At 50.5% G+C, this 21233-nt stretch overlaps 8 protein-coding genes across 8 annotated transcripts; 4 read left to right on the top strand and 4 right to left on the bottom strand.

The window, feature by feature from the left end:
• Nucleotides 1–123: 123 nt before the first annotated feature.
• Nucleotides 124–2001, bottom strand: J7T55_013830 (Lactose permease; the record flags this gene model as incomplete). The annotated part of the gene is made up of 5 exons (XM_053140741.1): nt 124–784; nt 847–934; nt 990–1316; nt 1399–1767; nt 1854–2001. 5 exons carry the CDS (start codon nt 1999–2001, stop codon nt 124–126), a joined length of 1593 nt encoding a protein of 530 aa, XP_052996167.1.
• A 1091-nt stretch (nt 2002–3092) lies between these two features.
• J7T55_013829 (uncharacterized protein) lies at nt 3093–5418 on the top strand (the record flags this gene model as incomplete). Its single annotated transcript, XM_053140740.1, has 7 exons — nt 3093–3111; nt 3195–3282; nt 3337–4236; nt 4422–4460; nt 4556–4951; nt 5018–5143; nt 5253–5418. 7 exons carry the CDS (start codon nt 3093–3095, stop codon nt 5416–5418), a joined length of 1734 nt encoding a protein of 577 aa, XP_052996166.1.
• Nucleotides 5419–5473: 55 nt separating this feature from the next.
• Nucleotides 5474–6392, bottom strand: J7T55_013828 (L-xylo-3-hexulose reductase; the record flags this gene model as incomplete). The annotated part of the gene is made up of 2 exons (XM_053140739.1): nt 5474–6273; nt 6332–6392. The coding sequence occupies 2 exons, from the start codon at nt 6390–6392 to the stop codon at nt 5474–5476; spliced, it is 861 nt and encodes a 286-aa protein (XP_052996165.1).
• Nucleotides 6393–6556: 164 nt separating this feature from the next.
• On the top strand, nt 6557–8003 carry J7T55_013827 (short chain dehydrogenase reductase family; the record flags this gene model as incomplete). The annotated part of the gene is made up of 5 exons (XM_053140738.1): nt 6557–6741; nt 6951–7066; nt 7127–7237; nt 7362–7630; nt 7683–8003. 5 exons carry the CDS (start codon nt 6557–6559, stop codon nt 8001–8003), a joined length of 1002 nt encoding a protein of 333 aa, XP_052996164.1.
• Nucleotides 8004–8255: 252 nt separating this feature from the next.
• Nucleotides 8256–11816, bottom strand: J7T55_013826 (fungal specific transcription factor domain-containing protein; the record flags this gene model as incomplete). Its single annotated transcript, XM_053140737.1, has 6 exons — nt 8256–8899; nt 8954–9298; nt 9369–9408; nt 9541–9963; nt 10023–11487; nt 11683–11816. The coding sequence occupies 6 exons, from the start codon at nt 11814–11816 to the stop codon at nt 8256–8258; spliced, it is 3051 nt and encodes a 1016-aa protein (XP_052996163.1).
• A 486-nt stretch (nt 11817–12302) lies between these two features.
• On the top strand, nt 12303–15672 carry J7T55_013825 (male sterility protein; the record flags this gene model as incomplete). Its single annotated transcript, XM_053140736.1, has 5 exons — nt 12303–12575; nt 12803–13380; nt 13437–14439; nt 14493–15182; nt 15247–15672. The coding sequence occupies 5 exons, from the start codon at nt 12303–12305 to the stop codon at nt 15670–15672; spliced, it is 2970 nt and encodes a 989-aa protein (XP_052996162.1).
• Nucleotides 15673–16654: 982 nt separating this feature from the next.
• On the top strand, nt 16655–17829 carry J7T55_013824 (pectate lyase b; the record flags this gene model as incomplete). Its single annotated transcript, XM_053140735.1, has 5 exons — nt 16655–16922; nt 16995–17194; nt 17251–17301; nt 17353–17705; nt 17763–17829. 5 exons carry the CDS (start codon nt 16655–16657, stop codon nt 17827–17829), a joined length of 939 nt encoding a protein of 312 aa, XP_052996161.1.
• A 473-nt stretch (nt 17830–18302) lies between these two features.
• On the bottom strand, nt 18303–20814 carry J7T55_013823 (uncharacterized protein; the record flags this gene model as incomplete). Its single annotated transcript, XM_053140734.1, has 5 exons — nt 18303–18901; nt 19080–19161; nt 19226–19842; nt 19902–20194; nt 20249–20814. The coding sequence occupies 5 exons, from the start codon at nt 20812–20814 to the stop codon at nt 18303–18305; spliced, it is 2157 nt and encodes a 718-aa protein (XP_052996160.1).
• Between the last annotated feature and the right edge of the window lie 419 nt (nt 20815–21233).

Raw genomic sequence — 21233 nt, 5'->3', positions numbered from 1 at the left:
ATAATTGTGTAATATTTCAAATATTTCCTTATTGTTCTTTCATCATTACATCCAGATGTCGGCGTGGTTGATGAGTAAGACCGCCACAGAAGTACAGCTTGTTGAATTATTCGCATATTCCCACTAATCCTCGTGTTGATTGATTCTGGAGCTCTTCTTCGACCCGTTCTGACCTAATTCTAGGTGTACGCTTTTAGCGGAAAGGTCCTGTTGTTTGCCACCATGTGCTCCTACCAAGGCAGCATCTTCACCATCGAAGATGACAGCAATTTCCTCCAACGTGTGGCCTTTCGTTTCCGGGAAGTAGAAATAAACAGTGGCAGCGATAAAGACAAGGAAGCAACAAAAGACAATGTAATACTTCCAGCCAATTAACTCAAGGCCAATTGGATTGCAAAACGCAGCAATAACCAAACAGCTATAGACCGAGACCATCTCAATAGCTAGGCCCTTGGAGCGGAGGTAGTAGGGGAAAATCTCGGTAGGGTATCCGAGTAACAAAGGGGTCCATGCGATATCGTAGTGGAAAAAAACCACGAATACGCACACAATAACGATGATGCCAGCTGGTTTAGACCCGGTCTCTTGATTCACTGCAGAGCATGCCGTCCAGATGATATACGACAACAGCATACCGACAGTACTCCACAAGAAGAGTGTGCGACGGCCTAATCGATCGACAAGTAGAGCGGCCGATGCAGCTGCAAAGAAGTTAAAGAGTTGTAAAAGTCCATTGATCAGAGTTTGCGTGTATGCAGAAGTGACGCCGACTGAGTTCAGTACGCTACACATGGTCAGAGACGACATTGGACAGACAGCGTTGCCTGAAGTGCGTGGGAGGCTGACCTATTCAAGAAGTACGAAACGACACTAACTCCATTCCACTGGGCAAAACCGCCAACCGCGATGGCAATGATGGTTCGTTTTCGGTTCCCTGTAGATTGTTAGTGAACTTCATCTCCTTTTACCGGGGAGAGGGGGTCACAAACCTGGCGTGGAGACTAATGCTGACCAGCCGACTTGGTTGGCGTCCTGCTGCATCTTGATGGCTTCTCGGATCTCGGCGAGCTCAACGGCGACAAGGGGCGAGAGCTCAGCTTCGGGGTCCGTGATACCAGCGTGATATGCCTGGAGAATTAAGGCTGCCTCATGTTGTCTGTCTTTGGCGACTAGCCATCGTGGCGACTCAGGCAACCACCATATAAAGATCAATTGAACTAATGGGTAGCCAGCTTGGAGTATGGATGGAATGCGCCAGGACCAGTCGCTCTGAAGATCTTTCGTACCGAAGGTGGCCCAGGAAGAGAGAATGCTGCCTGTAGGATGGTGACCTTTGTCAGCAATCGTCCCAGGTGTCCCTCGAACAAGATGTCGGCCGCGAGAGCATTGGTCACTTACCGAGATAGAATAGGGTCCAATATGCCGACGTGTATTTACCACGATGCGTCGGGTAGGCGAGCTCGGCAATCAGCATTGGACTAGGTTGCGAGCTGAAGATTCCTCCAAATCCGACGAGCAGTCTACATATGATAAACATTGGCAAGTTCACAGCAGCCCCCTGGATCGCCGCTGCGGCACAAATGAGAAGAATACCGGCGAAGAGAATAGGCTTTCGACCAAAACGATCGCAGAAGTCGCCAGCGATTGGCAAAGCGATGAGGCATCCGATCGACTGAGACGCAACGACTGTGCCCAAAAGGGCTCCTTTGGGGTCGCCAAAGTACATGCGCCACTGCTCGAGCGATTGAAGCGCGTTCATCAGCGATGCTGCGCACTCCATCGATCAGAAATAGTTTCCGCATAAGATTTGTATATATTCCTGTCCAAGATGCTAGGTCAAGGGGAGAACTTACCGTCGTACCCGAAAACAGAAGAAGACAGCATGGGCACCAGGAGCACAAGATTAAGCTTCAAAAGGTGAGGTTGCTGAAACCAATATTTATCGGTTTGAGGCAGAACTTCGTTCAGGGCAGCGCCCACAATGTTTGCGTCGCCCTTCATCTTTTCAGTTGAATCACCAGACTGATCTTGCGACTTTGCGTGTTGAGGAATTCGAAGATGTAACGCACACACGACCACTGTCAAATAGTTCGAGCGAATCAAGCTTTATAATCAAGTCAGCTGAGATCAAGCGTGTCCCTCAGGCGCTGGCTTCGCGGAGGTGCAATCGATTGTACCCATCCTGCCGTCGTTTCGCTTGGCTTGGCGGACCCTCCACGGGAGACAATCATGGAGTGATCGCGGCCCTAGTCTGGGGCCCCGGATTCTAAGTCACGAAGGAGATTTTTTCCCCTCCACAGACGGGTATGACGTTAAAGAATTCTCCGAGAACGGCTTTGGTCGAATCATGGCTTACGACGACATCAGGTAGGAACTCAATCAGACACGGAGTTGGCAAGCGGCGGGCGGCAGGCGGTTGGCGGGTAGTGGATAGCGGGTAGCGGGTGGCACGACATGACTCTTTCTGCCCAGCCGCCAACGAGCCCGCCTCCCCTAACCATCCGTTCGCAACTCCGAGCATAAGGCGAAGCTAGTCTACCATCTTGGTAAATATATGGAGCACGGAACAGCATCCTGCGATTCTTAGTGCTATTACCTTCGGCATCATTCGCGTCCTTTAGGGGCATAGGGAAACTGTGACAGCTCTATACTCGGGTCCTAGCTCAGGCTGCCTAGTATATTCCTAGGTAGGGACGTCACACAGTCTGTATTCAGACATATGCACTGAAGTTTTCTCTGTACAAGCCCGGCAGAAGAATGTAGAAAGATCTGAAAGGAACAATGTGGGGGTCAGTTGAAGACAGCTGGTCTCGTTACAGTAGACAGCAATGTGAACAAAGCGATGTGGAGCGGAACCGATTTACACCCAGGCAATAGCTGCTGACTAAATAGGGTTTAGCTAAAATCGAGGAGCTAGACGACCAATGATTCAAACCAAACCCCCCACCTCTACCCGTACACGCGAATACAGTGCTTTCTGATCATGGCGCCCTACGATGTGTGAAGCAACTTGACACGGGCTTTGCACCGTACACAATATTGTCCCCCCCCCCCCGGTGGGACGCGTCTCATGACCACATCATTGTCTTAAGATGAGTTTCGCAAGGAGACGTGCTCCCATCGCCTGTCGCTACTGCCGTCACAGGTAATGAGTCTTGTTACTTTTCTATGCGCGTGCTAACAACACATCACAGAAAACGGCGATGTGACGGGACGAAGCCAGTTTGTGGCCTATGCGCTTCTGCTGGAGTGGATTGCAACTATCCCGAGAAACCCACCGAAGTGTTGTATTCCTAATTTTGCCCGTGTCGTGCTCATGTACTAAGAATTCAGTAGCCAGAAGGCCAGGCAGGGTAACGCAGCGACCGAAGCCCTTGTCCAACGTGCCAACGAAGCCGAGAGCCAATTGAAAGCCCAGCAGTCGGATGTCCCAGAGCAATCTTCTTCTTTATTGGGTAGGACTCCGTCGTCGCATGGGCTAGTATCAGAAGCGAGAGAAGGCTTGTCAAACTCGCCACAAGGTGGTCATACATCCGAAACTATTCACAGTGAACAGGATGGATTTAACCAGCCAGGTGGTGATACACCAGATCCTCTGACTTCTCCCCAGCTTGCCACGCCTAGGAACGATCTGCTGTTCACTGCCGGAGTTTCAAACCCACACCTGCAAACTGCGGTACAGCCATTACCCGTCGTTAGTCCGCTGCAATTTCAAAGTGGCCCGAGCTTGAACTACGGTTTCCAAAATTCACCCCCAGTCGAGGAAGGGGCTCACATCACCATTCCTGCTGGCCACCACACCACTACGTCAAGCTTACTATCACTGCAGCCCATCAGGAGACTGGTGGGCTACTATCCTCAGTCTCTGTTCTATGACCTGGAAACATCCAAAGCCTTCCCCGACGATAACATGCTGTCTCAAGATATATCCCTGCTACTCTCCGAGCTGGACTTGGATCAGGAGACCACAGCTCGTCTAATTTCAAATTTCTTTTCCTTTATCCATACCAAGTTTCCAATAGTCGATCCGGCGTCTTTTCCCGAAGTTTTCGACAAGGCTATTGAAGACATTGCCAGGTCTGTTTATCAGCCGTCTCTGGCAGTGTGTCTACTGGTCTTGGCTTTGGGAGCCCTGGGATCAACAGAAGACGTTTTCAGCCCCGAAAACGAGGGAGACCCGAGCTCGCCGTATTTTGCTGTTGCCTACCGCATTCTGATGATCAAATGGGCTGGCTCGTTCGAGACCAGTTTATCTCAACCAACCGGGATGCTTTTGGCCGCGATTTATCTCTGCTTCAAGTCTCAGCCACTCGCAGCATGGAAATTAGCATATATGACTTCGAGTAATTTGCAGCTACTCACTCAACGGTCAGAAATGAGATGGATAACCAGATGATTGGACTAGTACTGACACCATGTAGACCAACGACCAGTAGCTACGATGTCAAGAAGAGCGACATGTTAGGCCGCCTTTGCTGGACATGCTTTGTCATAGAATGGTACCGTGCATCACATCCTCACTGTCTCACGGCCGTGAGTGCTGACATAGGAGCAGTGACAGCTTGTCGGAGTTTCACCTGCCAAGGAGCGGAATTGAGATAGCTATAGACCGCATGTACTTTCCGCGTTTGGGAGGACACAGCAATCGCGATGCATTGATGTTCTTGGCGCTCTGTTCAATCCGTCGGCTGCTCAACCGCATACACAACGCCGTCTACACCTTAGGGAACAAGGATGCTCTGAGTCCTCCGGAATCATCGAGCCCTCTAGCTTCATCCTCTGATGCCCAACAACAAGCTTTCTTGGTCCTTATGTCACTGGAAGGCATTTTCAATGAGTTAGAAAGGCAGCTGGATGCGTGGTATGGCTCACTGCCCGAGGTCATCAAACCGGATCTTTCCAATCCTGTGCCTTCTGACACCCAAGACGCTTGGTTGAGACTTCGATATTGGTCAGCTAAGCATATAATCAGCCGGCCTTGCTTGATTTACGCAACGACTTGGTCCCAAGGGCAAAGCCTGCCCCCACCCGAATTCGTCTACAGATACTCCCAGATGTGCATTGACAGTTCCCACAACTACATCCGTACAGGCATACATACGCTGGACAAACGGACCTACTATTCGTGGATGACTTTCCAAGCGTAAGTGCAGTCCTCCATATATCGTCAGCAACGACTACTTACAACATTTTATTTTCCGTAGATTGCTTTCACACTCTTTGCTTCTGGCCACGGCAGCCACCTGCCATAGTCTACGGCACTTGGTACCGGATATTAACGACTTACTGCGTGTCACGGTTGACGCTATCAAACCCTGGGCTGCTCCCGATTCGAGCGCGGAGGTTGTCTTTTTGATACTGCGGACTTTGTATCACAAGATGAGGTTTCGTTCTCCGTCGCCCGAGCCACAGCTCTAGAAACGTGTGCAACGCGGTGAGTAAGGTAACGCGTATCCTAGAATATGGTTCTGATTTACAGAGAGAACCGCAGACCTCCATTGGCGCAGACGACACTGCCAGTGCACCATGCAGACTCTGGGCCACACAGCATACCCACAATAGCAGCGACCTCCGACCAGTACGCAGGGCGTCGTCCCGCCATCTTCTCGTTCGCCAACTTGACAAGCTCCGGTCGGTCGGCCTCCCGAACTGCAGAAAGAGGTGTAGCAAGCTGGAAGGGCTCAAGCTGCTTCCAAAAGTCTTCTCCCGCCGCCCAATACATATCACCCTCCACAGGGCCAGGATTCACGGCGTTAACAGTGGCCCGCTCCGCTAGTTCCCTGGCCCAGGTCCTCGTCATGGCGTCTAACGCAGCTTTGGTCCCCCCATAGAGAGTGTGCGTCTTGAAGCCCATCGTCGAGGCGACTGAGGAGATGTTCACGATGCGGCCGGATCTGTCATGGGGGAGGAACGGTAGAAGTGCCTGAGTGACCACGATGGGCGCGAGGACGTTGACAGCATAGATGCGATGGAACTCGGAAACTGGAACCTCGCCCAACGGATAGTCCCCACCGACTCCGGCGTTGTTGATCAAGATATTGACAATGAGGCCGTCAGGACTGCCGAATTCAGCCTGGGCGGCCTCAACGATGCGTTTGGGAGCTTCTTCAGGTTTGCTCAGATCTGCCTGGACTGCAACAATTTTAACGCCATGTTGCCGTTCCAGATCGGCGGTTATGATTTGAGCAGCCTTGGTCGAGGAGTCTGACGTGTAAACGCCCAAGACATTGGCGCCTTTAGAAGCGAGATTCTTTGTGATAGCAGCACCAATTCCTGAAAGGCATGTCAATAATTTTCGTCCCATGGTTGTGGCAACTTATGATGATCTTACCTCGGAAGGCGCCCGTAACCACGGCCAATTTTCCTTCCAAGGGGCGAATCGCCTGTGTCATTTTGAAAATGGTGAAGTAAAAAAGTAAAACATGGTATTCGAAGGCAGTAATAATATGGAGGGTGTTGTACTTCCAGGAAAGGGGCTTTAATATTGAAAGAAGTTGACAGCCAGCCAGAAAGGGCAAGAAGATGATGGAATTGGCGGCTCGTGGCAAGAAATCCCATGACGGTGCCTGCGAGGAGGATGCTACTGGCGGAGTTGGCGATTGGCGGCATCAGCGGAGTTATGTCATTTGGATGGCAGCAGCGGCCGCTACAAGACGGGCCGCTTAGGGCGGATGAGCGGGATGGACATGGCGGTAGGCGGCAGGCGGCGAGCGGAGCTTCAACTGCGGTGTCTGTCTGTCTGTCATTCCCCACAATGACGATCAGAATGTGTTTCAACGCATATGAAGCTCATGACTGTGGGAACAGATAATCCAAATAGTATGAGAACAGTCACAAACTACCAGAAGGACCAGATAAGCGAATAAAACCTTCAAAGATTCAGATTGTAACCGTTCTGACTTGAGATTCCAATATCAAGGGATTCTTAACCGACATCCCTCATTTACTAGCAACGTCAACATGAGCAACACTGCAGCTCCCGAGTTCCGAGAGGTGAAGGCGCGGCAGGGCGGTGAGCATATTCGCTCGGCCGATCTGTTTCGCTTAGATCAGCGGACAATAATCAGTGAGTCCATTTTGGAACACCCGTGTGAGAATAGATGATGCTGATCGAATTGAACCTTAGTCACTGGAGGAGCTGGTTATCTCGGCGTCGAAGCAGCGGGTTGCATTCTCGAGTCTGGCGGAGATGTAATCTGTCTGGATGTGGTAGAAAGCCCTCGTTCGGAGGTATGGAGTAAGTACATAACTAGTGTCATGAAGTAAACTCATCAACAGACTATGTGGCTTACAGGGTGATGTAGATCAGCTGACTGAACTTGCCAACACACATGGACAATTGCTTTCTTACCATCGCCTAGACGTCACTGATCCTCATGCGATTTCAAAGACCTTCGAGACATTTGTCCCTGGTCTGAGATACCCAATTCGTGGCTTGGTCGGGTGTGCCGGTGTGTCTGACAATGACCCTGCTCACGAGTTCTCCGTCGAAAGATTTCGGCGCTTGATGGAGATCAATGTGACTGGAACCTTTTCGCTTGCCCAAGCAGTTGCTCTTGAGATGAAGAAGGCAAATGTTGACGGAAGCATAGTGTTAACGGCAAGCATGAGTGGCTCAGTTGCCAACAAGGTATGCTCTCAGTTGTCAAGAGCCGCACATTTCAGCTAACAGTGAGTTAAAGGGTGTAGATACCGCAGGCTACAATGCTTCCAAGTCTGGAGTACTTCAACTGGCTCGATCGTTAGCAGCAGAATGGGGTTCTCGGAAGGGGATGCCCCTTATTCGTGTGAATACGTTGTCACCGGGCTATATTCGCACTCCAGCAACGACAGAGGCACTGCAAAAGCCTGGGATGGAAGCTCAGTGGACTGGAGACAACATGTTGTATCGTCTCAGTCTTGTGGACGAGTTCAGAGGTCCTATCCTGTTCTTGCTGAGTGACGCAAGCAGTTTCATGACGGGTGCTGACCTCAGAGTCGACGGGGGCCATTGCGCGTGGTAGACGCAAAGACTGCCATAGAACGATTCTATTGAATTTTCACAGACGAATGGTTCATCTTGTAGAATACAAGTGCTACAATTGCATTCATTAGTCGAGGATGGGCGCGTAGACGATGCTTTCAGTCACTCAGTGTACCGCCAGTAAGACACCAGTTGTGGTTTTCCCAATAGATGGTCGCTCGGTGAACTGTTGTCAAGAACCATCACATTATTTTACAGGCAAGATACTAATAAAACTTCTATCCTCAGTCGTTCACATCAGTATCAGCCTTTCATGGCAATGAAGTCTGTTCTCTCTGACATCCTCCGCATTGAGTTCATCAGTGCCAGCAGCTCTTTCCCGAGCTTCATTTTCATCTGCAACGATCCCACTCTGTAAATGACGGATAGCCAGACGTGACTGAGCCACATCCGCAGGAACATCAATGTACCATAATTCGTCCATCAACTTTGCCGTATCGCTCCAAGGGACCCGATTGAGCGCGCAGTAATTGCCCTCGACGAGCACCACTCGGGCTGTTTCCGGGATATCGATTGCACCTGCGACCGGATCTTTGGTTGCGTGATCAAAAGAAGGCGCGCTTACAGCCTGGACGGGTGATTTGGCCAATTGTTGTACTAAATGGTAAAAGCCAGCAGCATCAAAAGTAAAGGCCGCCCCACGTCGATGTATCGCCATGGCTGCATCGGGCATCGCTGCGAGTTGGGCTCGGCTGAGATGAAAGCCATCCATAGGGACCGCCACGGCGATATGTCTGGTTCCTTCCGGGTCATGATTCCCATGCAGAGCGTTTACACTTTCGCATACCATCTTAGCCAGAGTAGACTTCCCCGAACCAGGAACGCCAGAGATTCCAATGACTACCCTTTGTTCATTGCTCCTTGACTCTTTGAGTTCTGTGCAGCTCTTGTCAATTAAGTCGCCTCGGGAAACCGATGAATTTAACTTACTCAGAACCTTCCAGGCTAATCTTTCTACTTCGTCCGTCGTTCCTCCGCCCATTCTAGCAAGACTTGGCATGGCTAGTTGCTCGAGGTCCGAGTGGGCAGGCACGAGAAGAAGCTCAGGGATGAGGATTGAGAATACGGACGATAGATATGACAATAGGTGCGGAACCCACAATTTTGGACTTTTCTCAGTAAAATACGCCATGGTCTGAATGGCTGGCTGACTTTCTCGATGGCCCCGGAAACGCCAATTCCCGGATGCTATTCCGCCAACCGCTACCCGCTTCCCGCAGTCGTGCCATTTGACGAAGTTCATAGCAAGAGGGCCGCGAACAAGTCTCGCCAGGCCTGTTAGATGTTCACAGAATTATTGCCATGACCCGTAGAGTTATAAAATCTTATTTACTACGAGAATCACAGACAATGACAAGGATCTCAATGAGAATCCAAAGGCGCACCTGTGTCCAGTCAGAAGTGGAAAGAACTGTCGCCGAGCATATCCTCAAGATTTCCGAAACCAGATGTGACCTTAATCAGATTAGCAGTGGATTTGTACTAATAGTGCCTTGCGTAGTGACTTAATTACTCACCATTGAGTCAAATGTTCCCCATCCTGACATATCGTAAAGAGAGCTGCCAGGGCTTGGTTCGAAGCCGTTGATGTCGTTAGCCTCTGAAGCAAGGGGATGCTGGCCAAAGGCGGCAGTCCCAGCCAACCCAGTCTCATCAGCACCCAAGCCCTCAAGCTGCTGCGAATGAGCATCACCTGTAGCACCCATTGATTGATCATCTCGCGGCTGTTCTGAGTGTCGTATTGCTTCTTTGCGTAGTTCGTCAAGTACAAGACAGTATCGCCTGGCAAGTGAGTGCTCCTCCGCGATCATTGACATTTGCTCTTGACATCGAATTGCTACAGACAGATGCCGACCTTGGCCATCAGGGATACTTGTATTTTGCTGAATAGAGAATACGTAGAGCACGACGGCAGCGCAGAATGCGTAGTACGAAGTAAACTGTCTTGCATTAGGAACTCCCTCAATACAATGACCTCAGCGGTTCAGGATTTACTTACCCAAAATGCTTTGAACATCATTCTCGCGCTGATAAGTTCATCTACCAGGTCGCAGATGTTCAGCGCAGCTTGGAGACATTCCTTTACACGGTCCTCAACCTGCGTTGTGTTTGCACTGGTTCGGGTGGCTCCAAATTTGTTGAGAAGAAACGGTCTGTGTGTCAGTATCGTGGCGTGCCAATATGCCAGATTCAGGACATGGCGTTGCCGTTGATAGATGGGCAAGAGCAAAGAAGTGTTGATTCTGCTGGAGTCAAGGAACTCCACCATCTCTTGATACCAGTTTCTCAACCTTGTAGAGTATTGAGCAGCGACCTTAAGCCGTGCGGACGTCGACAGTGGCCAGATGGGGTAGAGATCCTTCAGGATGCCATCATTGATGCGTGACAGCCTGATATGTGCTACGGCGCCAAGCATCAGGGGCTGGCCAAGAGGAGCTTTGGGCTCGACACCGACGTGCTCAAGGTCTGAATCGTCAATGCAAGATGGTAGCTCCTGGTCAATGTCCTCTTCGTGGAATGTGCGGGGCCTTCCAAGAGCTGCTGCAAGATACTTGTCCAGAGTATAGGCACACCAGAAGGTTCTCCTGCGACACTCGGTCTCAACTTTGCCTGTGCGGCCTTGAGCCTCTGTCTTCTTGCCCCTGTTCAACCCAATGGCCAATGCAAGATGAGCTGTTGTGCCGAACAGCGTCCAGCAGTGATTGATTCGTGATTGCGACAGCAACCAAAAACACTGCGCCAGGCGAGCTTGGACACTGGCAAGTCGAACCTGGCCACGCTCTTTCTGTAGCTGATGCTCTGCTGCGAGGAAATAACGGGAGCTGACGTCGGCCATATTCTCATGGTTTGCATCTGCGGCCGGCTCAGTCATATAGAGGCTGGCTTGGGCAAACACCATGAAAAGAAGAGCAGTCCTTGCCGGAGCCTCATCTCTGCTGCTCATGCACCCATTGAAGGTATATAAATCTTCAAACCATGCTTCTATAGTGGGGCGATGCAAGAACCGGTGAGTTGGCACTGCGAAGTCGAAGTACCTAACCAGTAGTTGCCGTGTAACATCCTTGGGAGGAAGCACGAAAAAGGAGACATCGAAGTCTGGCAAGGGAGCGTCACCAAAGGTGAATATGGACGAGGACGGTGGGAACTTCAATGTTTGGTAGACCCTCCTTTGCACTCGGAGTAAAAAGGAGACACCTGAAGCAGGACCCACGTAGTGTCCCTGTTGATCTGTTTGTGTTGGTTCAGGTGACGCTCGCAATGATAGTGGCTCAGAGATTGGCTCCTGGGCTTGGTTGGCAGGCTTTGCGGAACTGTCCACGGCCGGACGCGTCACAACTGCTTGATCCTCGCCTCCCATAACGGACGGAGCGCGCCCTCGGGCGTATGAAGCATCATAAGAGCAGCGATTGCCCTTTCTCAAGCAGATTTCACATGGGAGCGCCCCAGTGCAGCGAATCTTCTGCCTAGACCATATGATCAGCCTTCTTCAGACCGGCTCTACGTTTCCACGGAATGTGTAGGTCAAACAACCCAGAATATCAAGACCTTGTGTGCAATGTGCTGGTACTCCGAGAGGATCTTCAGAACGGCAAAGGGCCTTAACTACAGCAACAATACCTTCCAGGTAAGTAAGACTTTCAAAATATCACACAACGTACCGTTTGCACTGGTCACAGGCCCGAGTGACCCTAACCCTTTCCCGCTCGCTTTTTCTCCGACTCCTGCGATGCGACTGCTGTGCAGATGATCCGGGTGGGGTGACGATGAACAGTTGCCGGCTATCGTGATCCATTTTTGTTGCGCTATCCGAGGGGTTGTACACGGAGCGGACAGGCGGTTCTGCTTTTCCAGGTCCAACAAGGTGATCGTACAGGAGTCTTCGAATTTTACAATTCGGAAAAGTGTCACTTTTCCGAGACCGTGTGGGGATAGTGGTAGTCGGAAAAGAGTCGTCTGTCTGGCTAACCTCGGATAACTTCACCCCGAGCTAGGGGCATCTGGACGTCATGCTAAGCTCGTTTCAGCCGCGGTTCTGCCGGCCTGCGGATTGCATCCATGGGTCCCCCTTTTCCGCCCATCAACATGATCCATGTACTTGCTCTCCGTTCCAATGCTGACGTGGTACTCAGCCCAGGAACCGAGGAAATAGAGTGTACCATTAACATCGCCGTGTGACATACCCATCCTGAGACGTCATACAAAAGCAGCAACTTTCGTCTCGCCCATCATGGCTCAGGTACTAGGAAATAGTCAAGTATCGGAATCACTTGGCAACACAATGGCTGTCGCAACCCAGAAAATGCCTGCTTTGCCCCTGGATGTGGGGTTAAAGCCAACAGAGAGTGGACCAAATGGGGAGCAGGACTCTCAAGTGGTCACTATTACCGACTTGCTTCTCAGTAAAGTCCGTGAGACACCGGATGCTGTCTTCATACAATACCCAGCCACCGCAAAAGGAAAAAGTGACTACGTTGGGTATACTGTTACTGATGTAGACCGACTGGCAGATGAGGCTGCTCGCCAGTATGCCGCTCAAGGTCTCCGGCCTGAGGTATGTGTCGTCTTTGAAGAATCGAGTAGAAGAACATTTCGATCTAACCATTTTCTTAGCCTAAGACGGAGAAATGTGAGGTTATAGCACTGTTAGCAACATCCAATCTCGACTATGTCGCGTCGTTGCTTGCATTAAGTCGAATGGGGTTTTCAATCTTATTCTTATCGACTCGACTTACCACGGAAGCCTATGTGAATCTGCTCCGTCTGACTGGATCATCAAAGCTTGTCGTTGGCAATGGCTTCAAGACGGCAGCCGAGCAAATCAAAGAGCAGTATCCATTGTCATCGTACAATATCATTGAGAAGTCGGAGTACGACCTCAAGAGCCCCTCAGGGCCTCGATTTCCCTATACGCGACCAACAAATGCGTCCCAGCAAATCTCTTTTATTGTTCATTCTTCGGGTTCAACGGGACTCCCCAAGCCGATCTATCAGACACACTCTGCTTGCCTTGCGAATTACTCCAGTGGAATCCCGTACCGGGCGTTTCTGATGCTGCCACTATTCCACAATCATGGAATCTCTGTCACATTTCGGGGCTTGATTGCTGGGAAAAAGATATCAATGTACAATGCCAATTTGCCTTTGGCTGGAAGTACACTGATCGAGTCTTTGAAAGCAACCCAGCCTCAGAGTCTACATTGCGTCCCATACGCATTGAAGCTGATGGCGGAAACTGCTGGTGGGATCGAGGAGCTGAAGAAATTGAGCCTCGTGATGTACGGAGGAAGCAGCTGTCCCGATGACTTGGGCGATCGGTTAACTGAGGCCGGAGTCTATGTGGTGGGACAGTACGGAACGTGAGTCTTTCCCACGCCATGGTTCAGGATGAAATTCAGCTAACCCAGATGCTCAGCACGGAAACAGGCCAGCTCATGACGTCTTTCCGAGATCCAGATGACAAGGGATGGAATTACATGCGCCCGTTCCCTGTGACGAAGAAATTCATCAAGATGGTCCCAATTGGCGCAGATACATTCGAGTGTGTGGTCCTTGATGGTTTGCCATCCAAGACCACGTCAAATTCTGACGATCCACCCAACTCTTACCACACTAGAGACACTTTCACCCCACACCCGACGATTCCAGACGCGTGGAGGTATCTCGGCCGGCTCGATGATAGAGTAACTCTCGTCAACGGAGAGAAAGTGCTTCCAATTCCTTATGAGCATACCATCAGACAGCATGACCTGGTGCAGGAAGCCGTTGTATTCGGCGTAGAAAAGGCTGTCCCTGGACTGATGGTGATTCCAAGCGATAAGGCGGCCTCATTGAGCAAGGAGGAGATTCTGCAAGCACTTCTGCCCAAAATTGAGCTTGCGAACTCGCGAGCTGAGGAGTTTGGTCGCATCTCCCAGGAGATGATTGAGATTCTGGACGCCGGCACAGAATACCCACGCACCGACAAGGGCACTGTCATCCGGGCGGCGTTCTACAAGCAATTTGCGAAGCAGATTGATGACACCTATGATCGCTTTGCCGCGCCTCAAGCCAGTCTTCTAGCTCTGGAGCATGATGAACTGGTAAAATACCTTCTCAATATCTTCCGTGTCAACCTAGGCATCGCAAACTTGGAGCCCACGACAGATTTCTTCGAAGGTGGAATTGATAGTCGCCAAGCAATCACGGCTCGAGCTCAAATCACCAGAGAGCTTGATGTTGGAGGCAACACTGTCGGATCCAACGTCATTTTCGAGTATCCTAATGTCGAACTTCTTGCCAAGCACTTGAACTCGCTCAGAACAGGAGTGGCGGAAGAAGCGGATGATGAAATATCCGCAATGGCTCAATTGATTGAGAAATACTCTAACTTCCATGCCCGAGAGCCTGGGACATTTCAGCCAGATGGTGAGGCTGTGGTAAGTGCTATGCACCAGGGAACTTGACAGTATGATACTGATGTTGATTTTAGCTATTGACTGGTGCCACCGGTTCTCTGGGAGTGAACATTTTAGCTCAGCTTCTCAGAAAACGCACGGTTAAGAAGGTCTTCTGTCTTGTGAGAGCATCGACAAAAGACGCAGCCAAAGCCAGAGTTATCTCAACCCTTGAGGGAAAGGGCATCTCTTCCTTGACGGTTGAGGATATGTCCAGAGTGTCTTTCCTCCCTGCTGACCTATCCAGGCCAGATCTCGGACTGGAAGAGGGCAATCTGGACGGAATTCTCCGAAGCCTCACGCTGGTCATTCATTCTGCTTGGGCTGTCAACTTCAACCTCGGCGTCCGCAGCTTCGAGTCTCAACACATCAGAGGCGCACACAACCTGATAAATATTTGCCTTCGAACGAAGACTGTTGACCCAGCTCGGTTCTATTTCTGCTCATCTATTTCTTCTGCAGCTGCAACACCGCTGCCTGCTACCATTGGGGAATGTCATATTGAGAACCTCTCGCACGCACAGGCCATGGGCTATGCACGCTCAAAGTTGGTCACAGAACACATAATAAAGGCTGCTGGCGACAGAACAGGTATGACAGCTTCAGTCCTGCGCGTCGGGCAGATCGTGGGAGATACGACCCACGGCTCGTGGAACACCACCGAGGCAATCCCTTTGATGATTCAAAGCGCGAAGACCATAGGTGCATTGCCTGCACTCGAAGAGGTATGTTTACATAACGAAATAAAAAAACAGCATCTCCACTCTTTAGTACTGACAAGACTGGCAGACACCATCTTGGATGCCGGTCGACCTCGTGGCCCAGGCTGTAATTGAACTTTCTGGAGTTGATAGTGCAGATGGTGGTCATTTCCCTAAATCAGAAGTATACAATGTTCAGAACAACAGGCTGTTCCATTGGACAAGGGATCTTCTTCCTGCACTCAAAGAGGCTGGGCTTGATTTTAAGATAGTCTCCCAGCGCAAATGGGTTGATCTGCTGCGCAAGTCTGATCAAAACCCCGAGACGAATCCCACTATCAAGTTGGTGGATTTCTTTGCTCAGAAGTATGATAACGACAAGCCTGGTAGAAGTGGGCTCAAATTTGCTACTCAGAAAGCCGAGGCAGAGAGTGAGGCAATGAGGAATGGTTTCGATGTAGTCGGCAGCGGCTTGGTCAGGACGATGGTTGCATGGATGGAGAGCCAATGGTAGAAACGGTGGCGAGAATCACATAGAGCAAACATGCATTCAAGGCTTGCAGTCGTATGCAAAATATTGACATGTGTGGAATGTGTGCATGAAGTCTCCTGCACGGCACGTCATCTTTTGGGTGAAACAAATATGAAAGGAGGTCTAAGCCAATGCCCTCCTGCCTCTCGCAGAACACGCGAGAGCGGCACAATCATTACCGCGACGAGAATGGTTAGCCCTGGCCTCGTTGCGACATACGATAGGCGCCAGATACTTGCGGATTGGCTGGCCGACAGCTCCGGATGTTTGCTGCCGAGGCTGCTCAATGGGAAGTGGCCCAATTGGCGGCAATTGAAGCTACAGCGTATTTTCCACCAAGGAACTCCAAAGCCGTTTGGAGCGAATAGTCGTCTGCAGGGCCCACCAGGAACAGATCTCTTATTATATGATCTTGGCATCCTCATGTACGCCAAGAAAGAATCGCGATCCCCTAGAGGCGCCTCGCTCTATCTTTCTGCATCTTGGAGCCGGAATGCTACTCCACTCCACGTTCTCCTGCCTCGTATGATTTCACACCCTCGAATCACCTAATGCCCCCCGGAGTCCCATTCTTGGCGGACGGCACGGCCGCCAGACAGGCTGTTGATCATGTAGACATCGGATTTGAATATCTGTCAGTCAGTCTATGTCCAGCGTCTCCGTGACGTTCAGCCAAGCGCAACCTGACTAGGTGTGGGGGTCTGGGGACTTGGTATGATTCGTGGGGAAATCAACCATTTGTAGAAGCTCCATTGCCAGTACGATGCTGAGTTCAGGAGACGTTGGCCTGAGATAATCACGTCGAGGGTGTGCCAAGTGCGTCTGCAGGCAATTTAATCGCACAGGCATATGTCAAGGTATTATAAAGAGGCTCATACCGCTGCCTTGGCCGTAGATAGAACCTATAATTCAACCTCAGACAATCCTTGATCTCGTCTCTTTAATAAGCTAATCACGAGCCACAATGCGCGGTTTCTCTGTCCTCGCTCTTGCACCGGCCGCTCTAGGCGCGCCGAATGTTCCCCGTGCCGCACCCGTCGATGCTCTCGTTGGATACGGCGCCGCAGCTACTGGTGGCGGCAGTGGTAGTGGAACGACGGTGACATCTTGCTCAGCTTTCACCACAGCTGCCGAAGCTGGCGGTGTTATCAAGATCTCCGGTGTCCTGGATGGTTGTGGAATTGTCGACCTCGTATCTGATACCTCAGTCATTGGCGTTGGGGCCAAGTCTGGTTAGTGGTTTTTCAAATTCTTGAATTCCGATGATGAAGTTTGAAGAGCTTTTACTGAAATCATGCTCATAGGCTTGACGAACGGGGGTATTCGTGTTAAGAGGGCAGACAACGTGATTCTCAGGAACTTGTACTTGCATCAGGCACCGAGCAAGAAGGACCTGGTAGAGCTTCAATACTCTACCAACGTCTGGATCGACCACAACGACTTCTCGTCGCTCGGAATTACTGGCGACAAGGATACCTACGATGGATTGCTGGACATTACTCATGTTAGTCCATTTGGTACCACTCAGACTATCATGAACTCAGCTGATCAAGAAAATAGGGCTCTGACCAAGTCACTGTGTCATGGAACAAGTTCCACGATCATTGGAAGGTAAGTAGTGTTCATCATCGTTGTAAGATTTAGCAACTGACCACCGAACAGGGTAGCCTGGTCGGACACTCTGACAACAACGCTGACGAGGACACGGGCAAGCTCCATGTCACGTACCATCACAACCACTTCACTAACGTCAACTCTCGTCTCCCATCCATCCGCTTCGGCACAGGCCACATCTACAGCTCGTGCTACGAGAACGACCCGACCTCGGGCATCAACTCCCGCATGGGAGCACAGGTGTTGGCTGAGAACAACTACTTCCTGAACGTCCCTCAGGCTCTTGTGACGAACGTCGACAGCGACGAAGATGGGTACCTGGTAAACCAGAACAATGTGCTCGTCAACAGCACCATTTCCATCACCCAGGTCGGAAGCCTGACCCCGCCGTACAGCTACACGTAAGTACCAGTCAAATCACTGTGGGCAATGACAAGCGCTGACATGACGTGTCCTAGGCTGGACTCCGCGGACTCTGTCTGCTCTATTGTCAAGGCGAGTGCTGGAACCGGCATTGTGAGTTGATAGTGTATCATCGGAAAAGGTTGCACCCAATAAATAACCTCAATCCATGGCACTGCGTTAGAATGCGGTCAATATGACCTTATATTTTTTATCGTTTGCATCTCGGATAGACAGGTTGGATATAAGTTTCACATAGCAGTGTTTTCGTAGTATATATTCCTCAATCTGATCTGACTACATCAAATAACTGTAGCCTTGCTCGAAAAAGTAAAAGTATTTGTAGGAATCATATGAGACTTGTTACTGTATTTGGAAGAGTTAAATGCGCCATGCGTATCAATATCCACTTGAAAGGTCGATACCGGGCGCTCAAAGGACAGCTCCCAGGAAAACAACCCACAAAAGACATCGTTGTGTGCACGACGAAATGAATGGAGTCAAATCAGTATGACGATGAAAATTGCTGACAAAAGAACATATGACCAGTGCTTCTTCCGGAGCATAACACCTCCACATGCGCAACAAACCCGTCATCAGTCATTGATAATCTCAGAAGAGGAACTACTGGTCGTAGAATCATCGGAATCATAGTCAGAACCTAAGGTTAAGAATTCGCCGAGACAGTCGTCATCCGGTACATCCTTCAAGTTTGTGAACTTTTGAAGGAGGTCAGCAACGGTAGTAGTCTTGTCCTTCTCGAGCTCTTCCACGAAGTCAACGAACATGATCTGCTCGTCTTCCTTCTCGGTGACTTCGTATTTGGCGGGAGCACAATCCACAATGACAACGCTTGGGGGCCGGTTTCCAAAAGATCTATGACCAGGTGAGACGCCACCCGGTGGCCTGTACGAGCTGAAGCCCATACCAGGAGGTGGTGGTGGTGGTGCCATCCCCGGCGCCATCGGTGCTGAATTCCTCATAGCAGCCATTCGTTGCTGCTGCATCTGACGCATTCTCGCAGCGTGCCGGGCCTGGTTGTCAGCGTTCGGCGCGTGCGGGTTGATGAGAAACGGTGGTTTCCCGTAGAATCCACTCAGAGGCACCTTTGGCCACATTCTCATTTCAATCGCTGCGCCAGGCTTGATCGTGGTGTTCCAGAGGTGAGGCAGTATGATATCTCCCTTGGATGTTACTTGGATAGTGTCAGTCATATTCAGATCCATCCTTGAATTGTAATGACTAAAGGACTTCCGAACACAAGACACTTCCGGTACTCTCTTGACAGGCTCTGGTCTCTGAAGCCGTACGTTGAGGCTCTTGAGTCTCATGATGGAATGTAAGCGAAAATAATTAGAAATGGAAGTACTTACTCAGGTCAAAATGGCCTTCGATGACGTGAGGGCCGATGACCTCCACATGATTGAAAGCCTCCAGAATGGTGCATTTCATGGCCTGAGAGCTGTTTAGTATCTCTAAGAATATCCGGAAGACTTCCTTCGATTAGCCAAAGACTTACATCCCATGTGCGACAGGCCTCAAAAGGAAGAGTGTAGGTGCGTCCGACTGCATCCTTGAACGAGATAGGCTGCGGCTCCTTACGGAGGGAGAGAAACACCAAGATGAAAGGGTCAGCTGAATCCTTGTCGTATTGATGGAATGCAACACAGATTCTTTCGCGGCTTTGGTTTCGGTTCGCCTCCCCGACGACCTCATCCACCGCCAGGCGCGTAACCTGGCCCAGGTCAATATATTGGCTCCAGGTCGAGCTCCCTTTCTGGCCCTCCTTTATCACCTTACTCAGACCATATTGAAGCCGTTTGTGACCGAAGGGAATCTTCGTAGACTTTCCAAAGCTGTGAATATGACGGATATAAGCCTCGAGGTTGTTGCTCGGCCAGTCGGTCTTGAACTTGTCGTCTGATCCGAAGATCCTTTGTTTCCAGTCAAAGAAGTAGGCAGGAAGATTGAATTCCAATTTGCTCCTCAAGTTTGAAGCGCTCAGTGCCTTTGCTTTTCCACTGCGGGAAACCAAGCCACCCGCGCTGTCAGCGCTGAGTGCCATGGTTTCACCTTGCTTTCCGGCAGCGCCGTCCTTTTGGTTAATGTTGTTCGTCGAAATAGGTCTATTTTTGTCTGGCAATTTTCAATGTTCAGCTGCTGCGGTCATCATAGAGCTGTGTTGAATGGCTCACCTATCTCTAAGAATTCGGCGGCAGATTTGGCCATGGGCGTCTCCCCTTTGACAGACGCTTCTTCGTCGACGGCTGTTTTAGCCGTGACGGAGGACCTCTGCGAACTTGCTACGCTCGTGACAGACTCGGTATCAGAGTCGTCTACCTGTCTCCGTAACTCCCATTGTCGTTGAGCGCTTTCCTGTTGCCGCGCCTTTCTCTTGGTGAACTTCACTTGCCTCTTTCGCAGTAGTTGCACAGCACTTCTAGATATGAGCTCTTGCTCGAATGCGCCTGTGTCGCGTTCGACAGACCTTTACAAGCAGTCAGTAAGGAATAAATCGGAAAATGCATGCTCGGGAACGTACCCGATCTGTAATTGAGCAAGTTTGAGTATGTGCAAATGGACAAGCAAACCCATCCTGATCCATTGCAGCTGCTCCTGGCAACGCTCAATACGTGAGTCGATCCATCTCTCTTGGTCATCTGACCCGACTATTGCGAACAGCCTGATGGACTTGATCGAGCCAGGATCGGGAATTGGGCTGACGAGCAATTCACTCTTCAAGTTCTCAAGGTTCGGAAGCTCGGCATCGTCTTTCTTAGCTTTATCTCTGGCAACAGCCTTCTGGGCAATTAGCATGATCGTCTTATAGATCAAGTCACACTTGACTGCCAAAGTTTCGATTTCATTCAGGTACGCGGGGGTAACAGTCGACTGTGCAGTTTGTCCAAACCCTATCGCTTCATCAAGACCCATAAGGTCTTGTATCTGTCGGAGAGTGCCAGACGTGCCAAGGATATCATGCATCACTTCCTCCAAATCAACTCCTCTTCTCGGGTTGAGTTCAACGAGAGTCTGCAAGAGGTTTGCAAGCTTCTGGCCAAAAGCCACGGTGGCTTGGACCGAGGACATTGCACGAATGTCTGCCATTTTACCAGGTAGATGAGTAGCAATGAAGAAAAGGGTGTCTGAAAGGACAAGACCAGCAGAGCAGGGCGAAGGTTGGCAATTCCACCATGATAAACACATACTAAATGCTAATCAAGCCGCGGGGAAGCACTTTTGTAATCAGGCTTGTTGAATGCAGGCTGTCATCTCTGCATCAAAACCGCGCTGGACCATTGGCGGCTCAATGATATTGAGGCTTCAGGGTGCAGTAGTCGTACAAAGGTGTAACTCTGGCCAGCCAATCTCAGCTGCATTACTGCTGTCTCCATACCGAAGCCCGGCAAGTGGAAAGCCAACACGTCCAATCTTGGCACTGCAGTAAGCATAGTTCGACGCCAACACCGAACTATTTGTGCTCGGTGTCACGAACATGCAGGACCACGCATTTTGACACTGCAAAT

The sequence above is a fragment of the Diaporthe amygdali genome (genome assembly GCF_026229845.1).
Source record: "Diaporthe amygdali strain CAA958 chromosome Unknown NODE_7_length_1459731_cov_64_868725, whole genome shotgun sequence".
Classification (NCBI taxonomy): domain Eukaryota; kingdom Fungi; phylum Ascomycota; class Sordariomycetes; order Diaporthales; family Diaporthaceae; genus Diaporthe; species Diaporthe amygdali.
Note: the sequence above shows the minus strand (reverse complement) of the source record. Positions and strands in the feature narration are given on the sequence as shown.